Consider the following 17035-nt stretch of genomic DNA (forward strand, 5'->3'; position numbering starts at 1 on the left):
ATGGATCCTCACTATGCAATATTATACCAAGAAACGGATTCTGTCTTGAAAGTGATGATTTTCAGTATCATTATCAGTACTCTCCCAAACAAGCTGATACTGAAACAGAGGGAGGAAAAACAGTATTTTTTGAACACTAATAAATAATTGCTTTTCTTCTACAATAACATCCATGTAGCTATTTTGCCCATTTTATAGATGAGAAAATATTTCAGAGATGAATTTCAAAGAGGCCAAACATCTAGATTAGCAGTAGAGTTGGAATTTTAATTAAAGGTAGTTTACTACAAAAAAACAAATTCTTAAAAAATGAATAAAATTTAAAAATAAAAACAAGTTCTTTCTTCCACACATACAAACCAGTAAATATGAATAGAATAATGACTATTTGAAAATGCAAGCTTTCTACTGTTTTGTCGACTTCCCCAAGAACTTCAGTTCACTTGTCCATCTCAGAAAGTGGAAGTCAATATTTAAGTGAGAAAGGAAGTTTTGTAACAGCATGACAGCCTTAAAGGTTCAAAGGCTTGTATAGCTGCACTGAAACAGGATTTGTGAATGGAATGGGCCAGAGAGGCTTGGTAAACAGGGCTTTAAGTCATGAAAGTGCGCTCAGCAGAGACCCACAGAGGGACGATCAGTCCAGTCCAAAGGCCTGGGCCTCTTAAGGTATCCACTTAATTTCTTTATTCTGCCTTCCACATCACCCATGTACCTTCTCTGTTAACAAAAGTACAACAATTTATAGATGATATCATCTTAGAGCTAGGTATAATTTTTAAAACCATCTGACTCAAATTCTTCCTTTACAAGATGAGGAAACTAGAACTGGAGTAGCCTTCTCAAGGTCACATATCTAGAACCCAGTCTCTTAAACTTATCAGAAACACATTCTACTATGCCCTGGTCTCTGAAAACAAAAGACAGTCTCTCCAAATTATGATATGACTTTCCATGTTTGATATAAAAAGCATAAAAATTCCCTGAATTATTTCTCTTTAGAAAACAGTACTTGAAGGTTACTAGAGGTTGACCATTTAATAATATCCAGTAATGTACAAACATATCCATACAGAGCCAAATTCTAGGAGATGAAAAATGGAAAAAAATGCAGATTCAACCAGTATTTGTTCTCAACACACAACCCTGAGACTTTTCCTCTTTTAATCTTACGGTCTAAAGTAGTATTAGAATATACATGTCAAAAAGATGCATATTGCATGTTAGGCTATTCTGACTGAAAGCTATTTATCTTATATGAAACTGCTTTGCTCAAGAAATAAAGAAGAATGACTTTTATTTGTTGATAAGATGGTGAGTTCTGATGATTCGGCACCATGCTGCTGCGTGCTTATTTTTATCTATTCTCTACTCTGTGAATCATATCTTCTACAACCATGCTAAAGATTAAATGCACAACCTTCATGTACTTTGAATGATAAAGACCTTGAATATATGGTTGTTTAAAAGTGAGACATTATTAAAAACAAATGCATGTCACAGTCATAGGTTTAAAATAGCTTTTTTTTGTTATGTGGAAGAACGGGGTATGCAAATTGACCAGGATTTTATGTATGCATTTTATTTTGATGATTGAATAATGTCAGTTTGGGGAATGTCAATAAATTCCTAGTTTAGCGTTTCATTGCTATGTAGGTTAGAAAGTTTTGCTTTGCTTATTATTCAGTATAAAAAGGGAGCAGAGTGGGCACAGGTTCTGATCACAGGAGTTAAAGCTCTGAGATAATGTAGAAAAGACCACAAACTCCAATGTGAGCCTTTAATACATTTAGAGGGACCAAAGGGTGGGGAATGGGACAGGAACAAACAGAAATCTAGACTCAGAACAAGCAGTTTCCCTTTTCTCTTAGGCCAAAATAGACAGCATTGCACCCGCTTTGACCTTGAAAATGTTAACTGGATTAAACTTTTTTAGGTCATTGGTTGACAGGAGGTAAAGACACTTCTCCAACAAACTGACAGTAGGGCTGAGTGGTGTTAGGACTGATCATTGCATGACTTCTAGAGTAGAATAGCAACTTTGGGTTCTACAATTCCAAGCAAGACTAGCACAGAGATATTCTGAATTTCTTCTCATGACACTTTAGAACTGAGCAGAATCAGGCTACTGGCTCCTTCAGCTGGGAATCTAGATGAGGTTAGAAGGAGAAGAAAAATTAGGGTAACGACTTGGCTCTTGGAGGAGCCAAGGAGTGGAATCTATTTTGTGCACTTTAGAGCTTCTCTATTCATCATCTGAATTTTAAAATGGTTTGTTTACTTTGAATAAATATTCCCAGCAAGGAAAAAAGAGAATAGAGACTATGTGTGTGTATGTGTGTGCATATTTCCATAAATACAACCTTCAAGACCCCTTTGCCTTGCTGAGAAATGCCTCTTTAAAATAAAAAGATAGTTAACTGCTATTTATAGTAAATATTTTCTTTTTATTCTGAACTCATTTCTCTTTTCCTGCGCAGAGATGCACTTTGATGTGTCTTAAAAGTGTGTCTGTGAGAATGTACAATCCTCCTTGGGGAAAATAGGTGATGAAAATATCTTGCTCTCCCAATAGCCCAGGGATAATTAAAATTTAAATTGAAAACAAAAAACAACCTCGTAACAGAATAAGCAAACTCTCTTGGAACCTGTATATAACATATTGGAGGTATTACCTGCACCCTTGGTTCACAGTGCTCAGTGAGGAGGAAGGGGGAAGGGTGGGTTGTGTGCCAGGCCCTTGGCACCAGCTGTGGTCACAGCAGCTCCACATCGCTCAACTATCCCCGCTTGTGCCTTCCTGCCTGCCTACCTGCCCACAGCGATGCAGGGCAAATGGCAAAGCCCAGCCAGGAGCCTGGAACATGAGCGGCCAGCAGGGGAGCTTTGTAGCGATGCCAAGCAGCAGTCCAGCAGTTGGCCTGACAGTGTGCCAGGGTTGCCTGGTGCCTTAGCCCCTGACATCCGTGCCTGTTGTTTCCAACCCACTTGCCATATGATTTGGACTGAGATTCAAGAAACATGCAGCTTTTAAGAAAATATATGCTGACTCTCTCCATAGACAGAGTAGAGGAGGCACATGGGCATTTTACTTTTATGTATTTATAAATATGTATTTAATATCTAGTTCTAGTCATAGCCATTTTGCCTCGTGTAAACTTTCTTCAAATTTTTTTTAGTTTTATCTCCTAAAATTTAAATTATGATAGATGCTATATTTCATATAATACAAAGAACAAAAAAAATGAAATAAAAACATTATACTTCGGAGAACCATCTCCAGAGAAAACAGTTCATAGAATTTTCACCTCAGTCATTTAGAGAGCTTGTAACATCTGTACATGTAAGGCATTCCTGTACTTGTCTTTATATTGCACTGTGATTGTTTACTAGGCATGGCTTTGTAGTGATTACCCTGGTCAAACCAGATACAATCCTCTATCACCACGTGCCTTCCCAAAGCCCCTAGTGTCACGCTTGGCATTGAATCCATAGTTAACAAATGCTTGTGGAAACCATATATGTTGAGTGAGAGAATGAAGAGAACTGCAAATAGTAGGCAAAATTTTGTTTTCTGGTTATAAAGTTTAGAGTCCCCTGCAATCCCACTTTACACATAAAAGGTTTTGTTACAGGCAGCTGGGTGTTGGAATATGTCGTTAAGACTCATTTCATGCATACATTAGCCATGTGTGCAGGTAAGGGTGAAAGTGTGTGAGCAGATTTCTAAAAATGTAAAAAACTGTCAAAGTTTAAAATAGGTATACTTTTGAATCCAGAAACTCCAAATTTTAGGAATTTGATTAACTTCTATAATGCATAAAAATACTAGGTATACTTTTGAATCCAGAAATTCCAAATTTTGGGAATTTGATTAACTTCTACAATGCATAAAAATACTAGTTAAACTACTAGGAGTTTCAGTTCAAAACTAAAACTAATGTGAACTTCTATTAGTAGTTACTTTGTTATAAATAAGAGATAGGCAAACAATAAAGCAGGATAAAGATATCAGGAGAATTAAATACAGACTGACATGAAAAGATGCCCAAAACATAGTAAATGGTAAAAACAAATTATAGATTAGTAATACGTAACATAATCCTGTTTTGCCAAATATAATAAATTTTAAAATAATGAAATTATCATTTCACCATGTCAAGTAAACAGGATTAAATTAAATGTTAAGAAATGTGATATTGACTTCCCAAGACCCCTAATGAAGCAGTACGATAATAGTTTTTTATATTATTTGGTCATCATCAGAATAGTGTAATAGGACAACAATTCAACCAAGGGCAAATCCTTCCTGGGACCAAGGCCTTTCATGGGGATGTGTGCTTGGGGACGTGGTAGCCTGATATGAGGTCCCCATGGGTACGGAGCAATTAGATCTCAAGTGAGTGTGACTCTGTGCCACTGAAGGAGCCTGCACAGTGAGCAGCTGTTGTGAGTGTAAGTGAAAAGACATACTCTCCAGAAAACAGCTCATTAGAGAGGCGACTATGATGCTTGAATGCCAAGAGAGGTTAGCAAACAGAGGGAGAGTCGTTTCAACTCCATATTCTCTCATGGCCTCAGGAAAACAGTCACTGGTTGGTTTCCCATGAAGTGATTCTTGTATTCACTTTGTTCTTGTTGTTTTTTCAGAAGGTGGACTAGTATTCAAATAAAATAAATATCAGTTATTCACTAAACAGAAAATTAAAATGTTTAGGTAATTTAAGGACATGCTTAAGATGAAATCAGAAATAAGTAGGTTATGCCATATTGTCTAGTGAATGCTCCCCTCCATGGACAATGCTATCTCTAGCCAAATAAATATAGCCACAGTGATCTGGAGAACGCTTGAGTCTCGGTTTGAGGAACTGATATGGAGCTAAAAATGAGGCTGAAATTTTGAATCATCTTAAAATGCTTCCCTTGTAGCTCAGACAGTAAAGAATCTGCCTGCAGTGCAGGAGACCTCAGTTCAATCCCTGGGTCAGGAAGATCCCCTAGAGAAGGGAATGGCTACCCACTCCAGTATTCTTGCCTGGGAAATCCCAGAAACAGAGGAGCCTGGTGGGCTAGGGTCCATGGTGTCACAAAAGTGTCTGACACAACTTAGCGACTAAACAACAAAGGTGCATAAGTTGTTTTTCCTCTCTGAAGATGGTACTGGACTAGAGAAAACAGAGGAGGATAATACAAAGGCCCAAGAGGTGTCTTCATTTGAATTTCAACAAAATTTCTTACTTGATTTTCTTTAGTTCATATTTCCTTTAATTAACCTAAGTATTGCATTCTTTTTATTAAATACATTGTTTATTGAGCACTTTCATTGGTCAGCTATCTTCCTATGCCCTCTGGATTTTACTTGATAGTACATGGTATAAAGGACAGCAGCTTCATATTTATGGCAAACAAGATAATAAAGTCAAAATCTGGAATATTTGTGTAAAGAAAATTAGGAAAGTCAAGCAAAAACTAGTAGTTTACATTTTTTATTAAATCTTCAACTTTCTAATATGTGAATACAGGACAGATTTTTCTCTTCAGGGCATGATAACTTTTTCCCAGAATTAGGATCTAGTTGGATTTCCTTAAAGCTTTCTTCACTTTTAATATAATTGAGATTGCCTATCATTAATTAAATGTCACAACTCAATATAATTATTTTATGAATAATTATATTAGCTGTCTTATTTTCTAATCGCCACATCACTTATCTCCATTGATCACTACCTTATGTTGAACCACGGGCTTTATACAATTCCCTAAAAATTTTGGTAAGAAATGAAATATTTTAATATTCAAATTAGTTCTTTAAGACAAAATGTTTTCTAAATAATTCTTTTCTTAAAATGATCATTTTATTTTCACTACATAGAGGGCAGAACTGTTTGGAGCTGCTTTCTGTACTCCTTTATGCCTGATGTTAGCTGGTAGCAATAAGATACACCCTTTTTCAGATTACTTACTAATTCCTCAGTATACTCAGATTTTCAAATGTACAGCTTTGGGGATATTTTCAAACCATTCAGGGGCTTTATTAAAAAAATAGTACCATTTTAATTTTGTTCTTTATTAAAATAAAATACAAAACATTGTAAACAATCTCAGAAATATAGAAATCTAAAATTCTAACACTTTCATTTGTGCATTATATGATGTCCATCTGTTTTTACACAATTAAAAAAAATGGAAAAATTATATGTTAATTCTTTAACTTCATGTTTTATCAGAAATGTTTTTGTATAAAAAGATGCACTTAGATATTCTAAGGAGAGTCTGTAATTTTATAGTCAAACTGATTCTTATTCCAATGTGCTACTTACCTGGTTAGCTCAGGTGACTGGACCATGGGACAAAACTGATGAAGGATATAGTTTCAATTTCTAGGTAGATCAGTTAGCTTTCCTCTGCTTCATGACCACATGAAGAGACTAAATGACTTAGAAAGAACATGTGAATGTATTAGTGTGAATTCATTTCCTCTGCTGGAAAAACTACCCATAGCATAAGACCTAGGTTTATGCCAATCCTTAAGTCATTAGTGTCCAGATGAAAAAAACAAAACAAAACAAAACAAGAGGAAAATCTTGACCCTCCAAATACAAAAACGGAATGCTAGATAGCTTTCCTTTCCATCATATAACTTAATGACCTGCCTTTTCTTTTTATAGTTACAGTTGAGGGGTTCCAGCTGATCACCTGCCTGAGATTATTGCAAGCCTGGTGGGAAGCTTTTGAGGAGGCATAGTCGTGTTTTCATTTCACTAGGAAATCATTTAGCAAATTACTGCTGTTCTGTAAATTACTGTGCTGCATAACTTCCATACTGAGAAACTATTTCCCTTTTCCATAAAAATTGCAGATGAAAGGTTTCTACAATAAATAACCTGTATTTAATGTGAACCATTCCTAGAATATGGAGAATGTGATACAGCGTTTCTCAGGTGGAAACAAAAACAGATACATTTTATTACTAATATTAAAAATGGCATATTCTCTGTTTAAAGTTAGATTTATTGTTTCTTTACTTTGTTGCCCTTTGGGGTGAACATATAGAACTCTCTGAGGATGAAATAACAACCTAAGTACTTATTTTTTGGAAAGGAAAAGAGCTAATTTTAGAAATCAGGGTCTTTAAGCCTAAGTTTTTTATCTTGAAGAGTCCTACAATCAGTAATCAACCTAAACAGAGTACAGTGTTGGAAGTAGTTATTATGCTAAGTCGCTTTTAGGATGGCAGTCTGAGGAAGGGATCTCAGTTCTCTCAATTTTGTGTTGAGGTAATAAGCCCAAATATATCTGGGGAAATATGGTATTATCCCCACCACCATTCTGACGAAGAGGATCACACTCTGAATATGGTGATCACTGCTGATGTGGCAGGAAGCACTGCAAAAAGGCTAATTCCTCTGGTCTTTTCCAGAAACACTTGGATAATGGAACACAGAGCCAGCTCTTTCACTGCAGTGGCAATAAGACAAAAAAGCAAAGGAAGAGGAAAAGGTTTTTCCTTAAAGACTGAGGTCCCATTTCAGTGCTGCCTTTTCACAAAAGAAGGGCTTGGAACCACAAGTGAATGACTGATACTTATCAAGACTAGTCAAGATTAACTAGATTCCCCTAAAGCTAAAAGGCTTATAACTAATAAAGACAAAATGCTTCACAATAGCCAACATTTTAAAACAATAATCACAAAAGGTTCACATTAATTTGAAGCTCCTTATACCAAGAACTAGTTATAACATCACTAGGCTTAAATTTTTGATAATTGAGCCCACAGTTAAATAAAGTTGTGGCAAATGTGGAGAAGATTCAGAAGACTAGCATAAACGTGGTTTCATTGTGGTGAATAAAAACTTTGAAAAAAAGGTTAAAAGAACTGTTATGATTCATTTCGAAAATGAATATACTAAGAAATTATTTTTATCATTTTTTTCCAACTTTTCTCAACCTATGTTCCCCATATAAAACCACAGAATATGGAAATAATTTAAGTGACTCTTTGCTCCATTCCTCCATGAAAGGGGCGTAACTAGTACCATTATAGATACATTGAGGAGAACGTATCATTAGACACAAGGATGCTAGGCTCAATTCTCTCTTGTAATGGAGGTTGATAGCAATTAGATATTCAGTGAACCATAAATGAATGTTGATAATTTATCAGAAGCCTATAAAATGCATTTAAAAGCAGGAGACATGTAGACAAGATAAAGCGTGGATTACTTGAGTCAACTGAGGAAAATTACACCAGTACACAATTTCCTTCTTCCAAGGATTTTGAAGTTTGGATCTACTTTCTTCTCATTGGAATGAGATGACATGCATAGCCTCTGAAGGCAGAGATCTTAAACCACCCTGAAATGTATATTCTTCCAATGTAGGGCTATTCCAATGTCCAAAGTAGAGCAGTCTCAGGTTTAGAAGGGACAATAGCAAGACATGCTCATATAGCTGAGAGATGGTGGCTTAAGACCCATCTCCTCTCCTCAGGAAAGAAAGAAACTTCACCTTGACAAAGGGAACACTGATGCTAAAAATTACTGAGAAGAGTAACACTATAGGCCTCCTTAGGTTCTTTAGAAAGATCTTTCATTACATCTCTAATATTATTTTTTACCCAAAATGACAATGCCTGTTGTATTAAGAATACTGGTTTGATGACACAGGATTACCAACCTGAATATATATATATAATTGTTATTTAGAAATATAAACAAAGATGTAGCAAACTACAAAAAGCATATTCAATGGATACAATGTTATACTATCTAAAAGCAACCTGAGGAATTCCCTGGCAGTGGGTAGGACTCAGCACTTTTCACTGCTATGTCCTGGGTTCAATCCCTGGTTGGGGAAATAAGACCTCATAAGCCATGGGGCACAGCCAAAAGATAAAAAATATCTGTTTTTATGTCTACTTTTCTGATGAATTCAAGCATAGGTGAACTCTATGTTTTCCAAACATGGAAATTATTAAATTCCAAGTCATTGAAATTCTATTGTATATTACTTCTCACATTGATCTTTTATTCATTAATCAACATTATCATGATTTTCAAATTGTTCGCAAAAACGACTATTGACTAGGATATACGTTTAAACTACAAATGACTTCTTCTAATGTTACTTTAAGGAGTATTTGGACAAGGCATCAGTCACACTGTGGCTACAATCTGCTTTCTTTGGCAACTTATCATCAATGTAAAAGGAGAGCCCATACTGATCTTCACTTTTGTAAGCAGTTCCATGAATTCCGTGAAACTCCAAGTGAGCAACGAAGGGCAACTTTATCTTCTAAGGAAACAGTGGCTTGAATCTTTGAGAGCAAACATCTCCTTTATGATGAACAAATATATCATTTACTTACAGAAGTTTCCACTGTAATGAAGTTGAAACAGTTAAAATAACTTGAAGATGAATGAATATGTGAACAAAACTTTTCGTGGCTTTGCCTAACCAGTTCTCTCTTTTCCATTTACAGCTATTCAAGAGCAAGAAAGTGAATCCATGCCCCTATCCTTAAGCCCAGACATCTTAAATAAGTCACAGTTAGATGACTGCCCAAGGGACTCTGGTTGTTACATCTCATCAGAAAATTCAGATAATGGTAAAGAAGACCTGGAGTCTGAAAATCTGTCTGACATGGTACAGAAGATTACTATCAGAGAGCCAAGTGACTGAATATACATTATCAACTGTGCATCTACAGATGTGTCCCATTTTAACTCTTCCTGAGCTAAAGGATCAAATAGGAGTAGAAGAGAAGTATTCGCAGATACTACTTGAAGTTAAAATGTTTTAGTGGGAATAATTGTAAATAAAAACCCATAGCTCTAACATTCCCAGTTATTGTAAATAATATGTATATTTATTTCTTTAAGTGCTAAAATGTTAATATTTCACTTCCCTGTATCAGAAGAAAGATAATGTAAGTTTGGGGTATGTTTATTTAGCTTTATTGTATAAGTGCAAAAGTGATTCTGCAAAAAGACTCCCCCTTTTTTTATACATGCCTATTTTCAACTTGTGTATATTGTTGAGTGAATAGTAACAGAGCTTGTCTGTTTAATTGTCCAAGCAGCATTTATACTCATTTTTATAATTACTGGGAAAGTGTGAGTTAGTATTAGAGACATTTTATCCTAATCCACAGTGGAGTTTTAGTAATTATTTTTGTTGATTTCTTCACTGTTTTCTGTATGAAAGTATAGATAAAAACATATTGTCAATTCTGATTTAGTAAAACTAATTTTAATAGCTGTACAGATTTCTCATTTTTAAGTGTAAATATTTTTAATTTTGAAATACCTTAATTTTAATGATAAAAAACTGTATGCATTTGGTATTCTCCAGACTGTATGTCACCTTAGAACTTCAGACAAAAAAATTTCTGCCAGATAAGATTTTATTGTCAGTATATACGCTTATAAAACATATATATATATATATATATATATATATATATATATATATATGATTTCCAAATCAATCATCTTACCTCAGTCTCTTTTCTGAACTCTACATCTGTTTTGGCCTACTTCCTGAATAATTGCATGTATCAGCTCAGGCTGCCCTAACAAAACACCATAGACTGGGTGACTTAAACAATAGAAACATTTCTCACAGTTTGGGAAGCTAGAAATCCAAGATCAAGTTGCCAGCATGTTGAGTTCTGCTAAAATCTCTCTTCCTGGCCTGTCTTGTTGCTGTATTCTCACAAGGCAGAGAGAGACAGCAGGCTCTCATTATCCCATAATGATGTCCTTACCCTCATGACATAATCTAAACCTATCTCCCAAAGACCTCATCTTCAAATACCATATGATGGAGTTTAGAGCTTCAACATATGAATTTGAGGGGATGGGGAAGGCACAATTCAGTATGTGATTTAACACAAAAATTAAATCACATACTTTCAGCTTAAAAATGTGTGATGGCTTTTCATTGTCTCTAGTATAGTATTTAAACCTTTCAGGATATATAAAATCCTCCCCAACAATTTTTAACCTACCCTATGAGTCATATCTTTCTCCCACTTCTCACGCTATACTCTCCAGCCAAAGCAATACACTTGCAGTGTTCTGAATTCACTATTCCCTTTTTTACTTTTCTTACATTATTTATTTTTCTGGAGTGGCTCCTGCTATTTTCTATATCCAGAAGCCTCCCTCTGTTTTCTTGGGACTCACACCAAAATCACTTATTCTGTGAAGCCTTCAATGATTCCCTTTGGTGTTCTCCTCTTTGTGTTTCCATAGCAATTTGTGTCTCTGTTGGTTAAAACACTTATCATATTATACTTTATTTATTATGACACTTGCCCTTCCATGACACGGTGATCTTCTTGTGATGAAGATTATTTTCTTTAGTCTTTTTAATTGCTGGTATAAAACTAGGTACAGAGTGGGCATTTAGGAGTTGTTTGCTGGAGTGCATTAAATACAATTATTATTCCCATACACATTCCATATCTATATTTAAATCAATCTGTTCAATCTATGAGCTTCCCAGGTGGCACAGTGGTAAAGAATCTTCCTGCTATTGCAGGAGACGCAAGAGACGTGGGTTCATTCCCTCGATAGGGAAGATCCCCTGGAGGAGGAAAGCAACCTATTTGAGTATCTTGGCTGGAAAATTCCATGGACAGAGGAGCCTGGAGGGCTATCGTTCTTGGGGTTGCAAAAGAGCTGGACACGACTAAGCACACCACCATCTCACCATAGCCTCTCCACTGGAACCAGCTGAATCTTTCAGTATAGAAAGGCTGTGAAACTTTTTCATGTTCTGGAATTCAATGATTATTCTGGTCCCAGGGAGAGCCTATGGTTTACAGACTCAAGTTTGTTATGACAGAATGCAGTCAGAGAAATTTTATTTCAGATACATGGATAAAATCTTTATAATACTGTTTTGAAAAGAGCGAAAAATAGATTATTTAAATCTTGGTGCCCCCTCCTCTACCCCCAACACACACACACACACACACACACACACACCATTCTATTGCTTACATAAACGGGAATATACCTTCAGCATGAAGTATTTTATCATAATTTTTTAAATCAACTAAACTAAGAAAATAATTCATTAAGAAATCAGATAACTTTTGAAAGTCCTAAAATGCCAGGCAGCTAAAGATTGTCAGGTCTTAGACAACGTCCAACGCACTGAGGTTAGTCAAGTGCCTTGCAACTTCCTGAGCGAGGCCAAACTGATGACATTTCATGTTGAGAAACTTCCGTTACAAGCAGAAGTTCTGAGAAAATAACATGGTGAAATTTTAGATACTCCATCACCCCACACATGCACTTCCATTCCCACCCACCCCGCCACCGCTGATAAAGAAAACTGTATAACTAATCTGCAGGCAGACTTCAAGCACTCCTTCATAAAGTGGGAAGTCATGCTAAAATTATGTAAAGGTTGAAAGCAAAATGAATAGGGACTAAATATAGGTAAAAGAACAGCAGTTTCTAAATTTGACCAGGTTTTGTGGCTATGGAATAAGATAGAAGTAACCTTCACTTTATGCTACGTCCTGTCCTAACACTGAATTCATCTCATCACACCCAGTGTTGACCTCAACACATCAACTGGAGATCCTGGTTTGAGGATTGTGTGACTTCGGGCAGGTCACTTATCCTCTGAGCTTTGTTTTGTTCCCATTGCAAAATATACATAATTGTTGTATTAATATTCCATAGCATTTTGTCGATTAAATGAGATACTGTGTGCAAAACACTCAGCATAAGGCATGCAGTATGTGCATAAAAACCGATGCCTGAACATCGAATCAAAGCTGTGTGCATGCTCCTATAACACTGGCATGGTCTTGTAGTGATCTGAAACTCTGCAGACACAAATGCCTGCGGGCTAAGACAGCTGTGTTCTCCAACATCAAGGAGAGAGTCCGCTGATTCAACAGACCTTCACAGCCAAAGACCATTCTGTCATGACAGAATATTTCTTTGTTTACTCCTGTTAGTTAAGGAAGAGGTTTTACTGCATTTAGCTCTGATTCTTCACTCTTGTCACATGATAGGAATAATCATTTAAGGATAAATGACTATAGAAATGAATGCCTATATTAAATAAATTAAAGATTTGGGATTATGGCTGCACCTCAGGCCTTGGTGTACACAGTATAGGGTCACAGCTGAGTGTGATATAGCCAACAGAAAAGGCCTTGTAGAAAGACATGCTGAAAGTAAGGCATATATTTTTAAATTTTTATGCTGCATGTACATGTGCTAAGTTGCTTCAGTTGTGTCTGTCTCTTTGTGACCCCATGGACTGTAGCCTGCCAGACTTCTCTGTCCATGGGATTTCTCCAGGCAATGATTCTGGAGTGGGTTGCCATACCCTCTTGCAGGGGATCTTCCCGACCCAGGGATAGAATTCACATCTCTTATGTCTCCTGCATTGGCAGGCAGGCTCCTTACCCCTAGCACTACCTGGACATTTAGGCAAATGATCTACCCTGGGAAACAAAGTGCAGAGGGAGAAGCTACCAGGAAAATATTTTTATTATTTCACATTTCTTACTCCATCATGCAAATTTCTCACATACACAATGTAGCAACGTGTCCACATGATATTATAACTTACGAAGCCATGACAGAAGAACCTATAAGGAATAACATTAGAATGTTCAGAGATTTCTTTTGACCTCTGGAGTCCCTGGTGAGCCCTAGAGCAAAGCACTGTTTCTTCATATAGTGCCAGTTGCTCAGTCATGTCTGACTCTTCACGACCCCATGAACTGTAGCCCGCCATGCTCCTCTGTCCATGGAATTCCTCAGGCAAGAGTACTGGAGTGGGTTGCCATTTCCTTCTCCAGGGCATCTTCTCAACCCTGGGATCAAACCTGGGTCTCCTGCATTGCAGGAGGATTCCTTACTGTCTGAGCCAATAGGGAAGTCCCTGTTTCTTCATAGGGAGAGGTGAAATCCTGCTGCACAGGCCAACAGGATGATTTTCTTCTCTGAGTTCTTGGGCACTTGGCCAAATGATTGGGCAGGAATCATTCCATTTGCAGAGTAAAATGGGGTGAAATCACTTCCGGCACAATTTGTCCATATAGATTATACTTGTTTGCAATTCATCAACTCCTTCTCTCCTTTACATCTATATGTAATGTAAATTATCATTTTTCTCTGAAGCTTCATAGTGATGCAGAGCTCAAAAAAGTGATAGAATCAGCTAAAAGGGAGCAGATGGAAGTTTTTTCCCCAATATGCATATTCATAAAAAAAAAGAGAACTCAACAAAAGGAGATACAGAAGTACTTGCACCCAGGGGCTGCAGAGACTTGTATACAATAGTAAGTTGGTTTTCTGCCACTATTCATTCTTGAAACCTTTACTCATTCATTCCTGCAGAAATCACTGAAAATGCTCTGGGGGGAAAAAATCTGTCTTTATGTATAACAACATATACATTTCCCTTTGGACTTTTATTGCACCTTAGAATCCACGACTCAGGAAGAAATGGTTAAATATTTTACTAGAGAAATATAATTAGAAGCAAACTATGGAAAGGAGAAGGGCAAAGCAAACAAGCTTAGAACTGGGAAGAAGTGTGACTATTCTGTGCTATATATAAGAACTCTCAAGACTTTAGGGACAACCCCTCAAAATTAAGAGGCTTCCAAATCCGTCAGCTTCCAAATCAATTGTGAATGAACTCAAGCATGAGAGTCTTGAGCTGGGGGGAGGAAGGCACGGACCAATTAACCAGTTGTGTGTGCAAACTTAGGGTCCCACTTCAGCACCTGCTGGGTATGCCTGGCTCCACAGAATAGGAGTAGCCCCTAGCCTTCTCGCCAAGAGATCTCAAGATATCTTTGGAGGATAGCACCACCGGAGGAGAAAGGTCTGGTCTGGAAGGAATCTTGCCCTGGATATTACATATCCATCTTCACAGCAGTGAAGGAGGGATGCACCACCTCAGACCAAACCCTGGTCAAGCCAGCTCTTTGGTGGCCATGGAGTCCATGCCAGGCACAGGGATCATGATAGTTGAGGTGCTGCGAACCAGCTGCCCTGATTGGAGAATGTGTGGCTCTGGATCACCTTTCTGGGACACTCCAAGAGTCTCTTTCTGTTCTCCATCCCATGGCCTACTATTCCTCTCACCAGGTGGGCATCATGGTGGTATGGATCAGCCTCTTCACCAAGTGGCTCAACCTCCTCTTCAAGTGGTTTCTTTTTGGAGACAGGTCCTTTTGGTGGGTCAATGAGTTTGGGCATTACAGCTAGACTCCAGCCCAGATTCACCTGTTCCCCTCTTCTTATGAAACTGGTCCCAGCAGCCCTTCCCACACTGTTCTCGTGGGAACAGCCCTCTGGTCCATAATGACAGCTATCTCTTCCCAGGTGGCCACTTGCATCCATAGTCATTGGGTGAGGGTGATACCTAGCTTGGCTTATTGACCTTCCTGCCGGCAATTGGCTTGTCCTGGGTTTTCCTCTTAGCATATTTCCCTCACCAGGGCTTGACTGGCCTAATAACTGGTGCTGTCCTGGGCTGGCTGTTGTACCCTGCGTGCCCATAGCATGGAAGCTAAGCTCCTACGGGTTGCCCTCACTGGCCTTCTTGCTGGGTGCCAGAGATGTCTATTGACTCTCTTTACACTGGGCCTGGATCTTTCTTGGTCCATCAATCTAGTCTCTAAGTGGTGTAAATGGCCCAAGTGAGTACACTTGGACAGCCAGCCCTTTGTCTCCCTGAACCTGGGTCTGGGCATCACCCTGAACTCTCCCTGCCATGCCCAGCTATGGTGGGTACACCTGGGACATGGCCAGAAGCTAGGTTGCCTTGCACTGGCCATGGGGCTGCTGGGTCCCTCGACTGGCTGGGCTACCCTCATCAGATCAGCCTTCTCTACATCCACAAGCACACTCTCTGGCCACACCTGGCCCAAAGCGCCACCAATCTGCTCTTCCTGACTCTAGACCCTCTTACTGCCACCTTCTCTCTCATGAAGCCAATACTCCTGACCTCCATTCTCTCTAAGGAAGCTCTGGCCACTTCCAGGCCCCACCAGACTCTGCTCCTGTTGAATTTTTTACTTTTCCCATACCTCATCTCAGTCCCCAGAAAGGGCCTTCACTCTCCCAAGAGAGAGAAGGATGGTCCTCCTGCCTTCCCTCCCAAATATCCAAAGAACAAAGGCAATGGCAAAACCATAAGGTTCCTGGAACACTGTGAGGGGCTCAGAGTAGCCCCAAGAAAGCCCTTCCAAACTTCTGAAAAAAAAGAAAAAGCGAGAAGGCCAACAATGTAAAAAAGTGAAGACCTTGGAGTTCGTTTAGTGGTACAGACAACAGATATTTAGAAGCACACTGTCATACCAAACGGTATAGGAATGTTCCGAATAAAGCTCAGAACTGTCTGGATGGCAAGTAGCTATGCGTTTTCTTAAAATATCTGATTACTCAGAGGCTAAGGTAGTTCATGCTTATGTACTGGGGAAGCAGCACTACTACCAGAAGTTTTGTGAAGATAATAAATATATAGTATCAGGTGATGCTGTGAAAGAAACTAACCATACAAGAAACGCTTTAGGAAAAGAAACATAAGAAAAGCATTCAAAGAGAGGTTATGATTTTGGTCACATAGCTAAAAAAGTGGTATTCATACTGAAATGAGATGTTTCTGACTCCCTGTGTCACCCCCACTCTCCATATGTGAAGCCCTGGTATCCACTCAGGGAAGCTAATCTGTAGGGACCATATTCTTAGTCTGTGTTTTCAGGTTCTTGTTTGGCTCAGTGAATGGAAAGTCCCATCAAGAAGACTGAAGGGAGAGAAGGGAGCCAAGTCAGGGTGTTTTTCCTCTGCATGAGATCACCTTGTGCTGGCCGTCTCCCTTAATCAAAGGTCAACAAACCCTCAGATGAGACTTTTTATACTGACTCCCTTTCCTTCAAATTCTGGTAGTTGCTCCTTTCTCTCATCTCCTAAGGCCTGTATTTAACAACAGCTGTTAGCTTTCACTGCCTGCATGGCCACAAATGGTTCCCCTACTCTCT

General features: G+C 38.2%; 1 protein-coding gene and 1 pseudogene across 1 annotated transcript in view; both read left to right on the forward strand.

Annotated features, from left to right (window-relative positions):
• The window catches only part of SAMSN1 (SAM domain, SH3 domain and nuclear localization signals 1), a 179072-nt gene extending 169146 nt beyond the window's left edge, over positions 1-9926 (forward strand). The window contains 1 exon segment of the mRNA XM_068978089.1: positions 9482-9926. Within this exon segment, the coding sequence (XP_068834190.1) occupies positions 9482-9681 (200 nt within the window). The 3' untranslated portion in view covers positions 9682-9926.
• Positions 9927-14986: 5060 nt separating this feature from the next.
• On the forward strand, positions 14987-16288 carry LOC138075914 (glucose-6-phosphatase 3 pseudogene; annotated as a pseudogene).
• Positions 16289-17035: the final 747 nt, after the last annotated feature.

Source organism: Capricornis sumatraensis, chromosome 1 (assembly GCF_032405125.1).
Source record: "Capricornis sumatraensis isolate serow.1 chromosome 1, serow.2, whole genome shotgun sequence".
Taxonomy (NCBI): domain Eukaryota; kingdom Metazoa; phylum Chordata; class Mammalia; order Artiodactyla; family Bovidae; genus Capricornis; species Capricornis sumatraensis.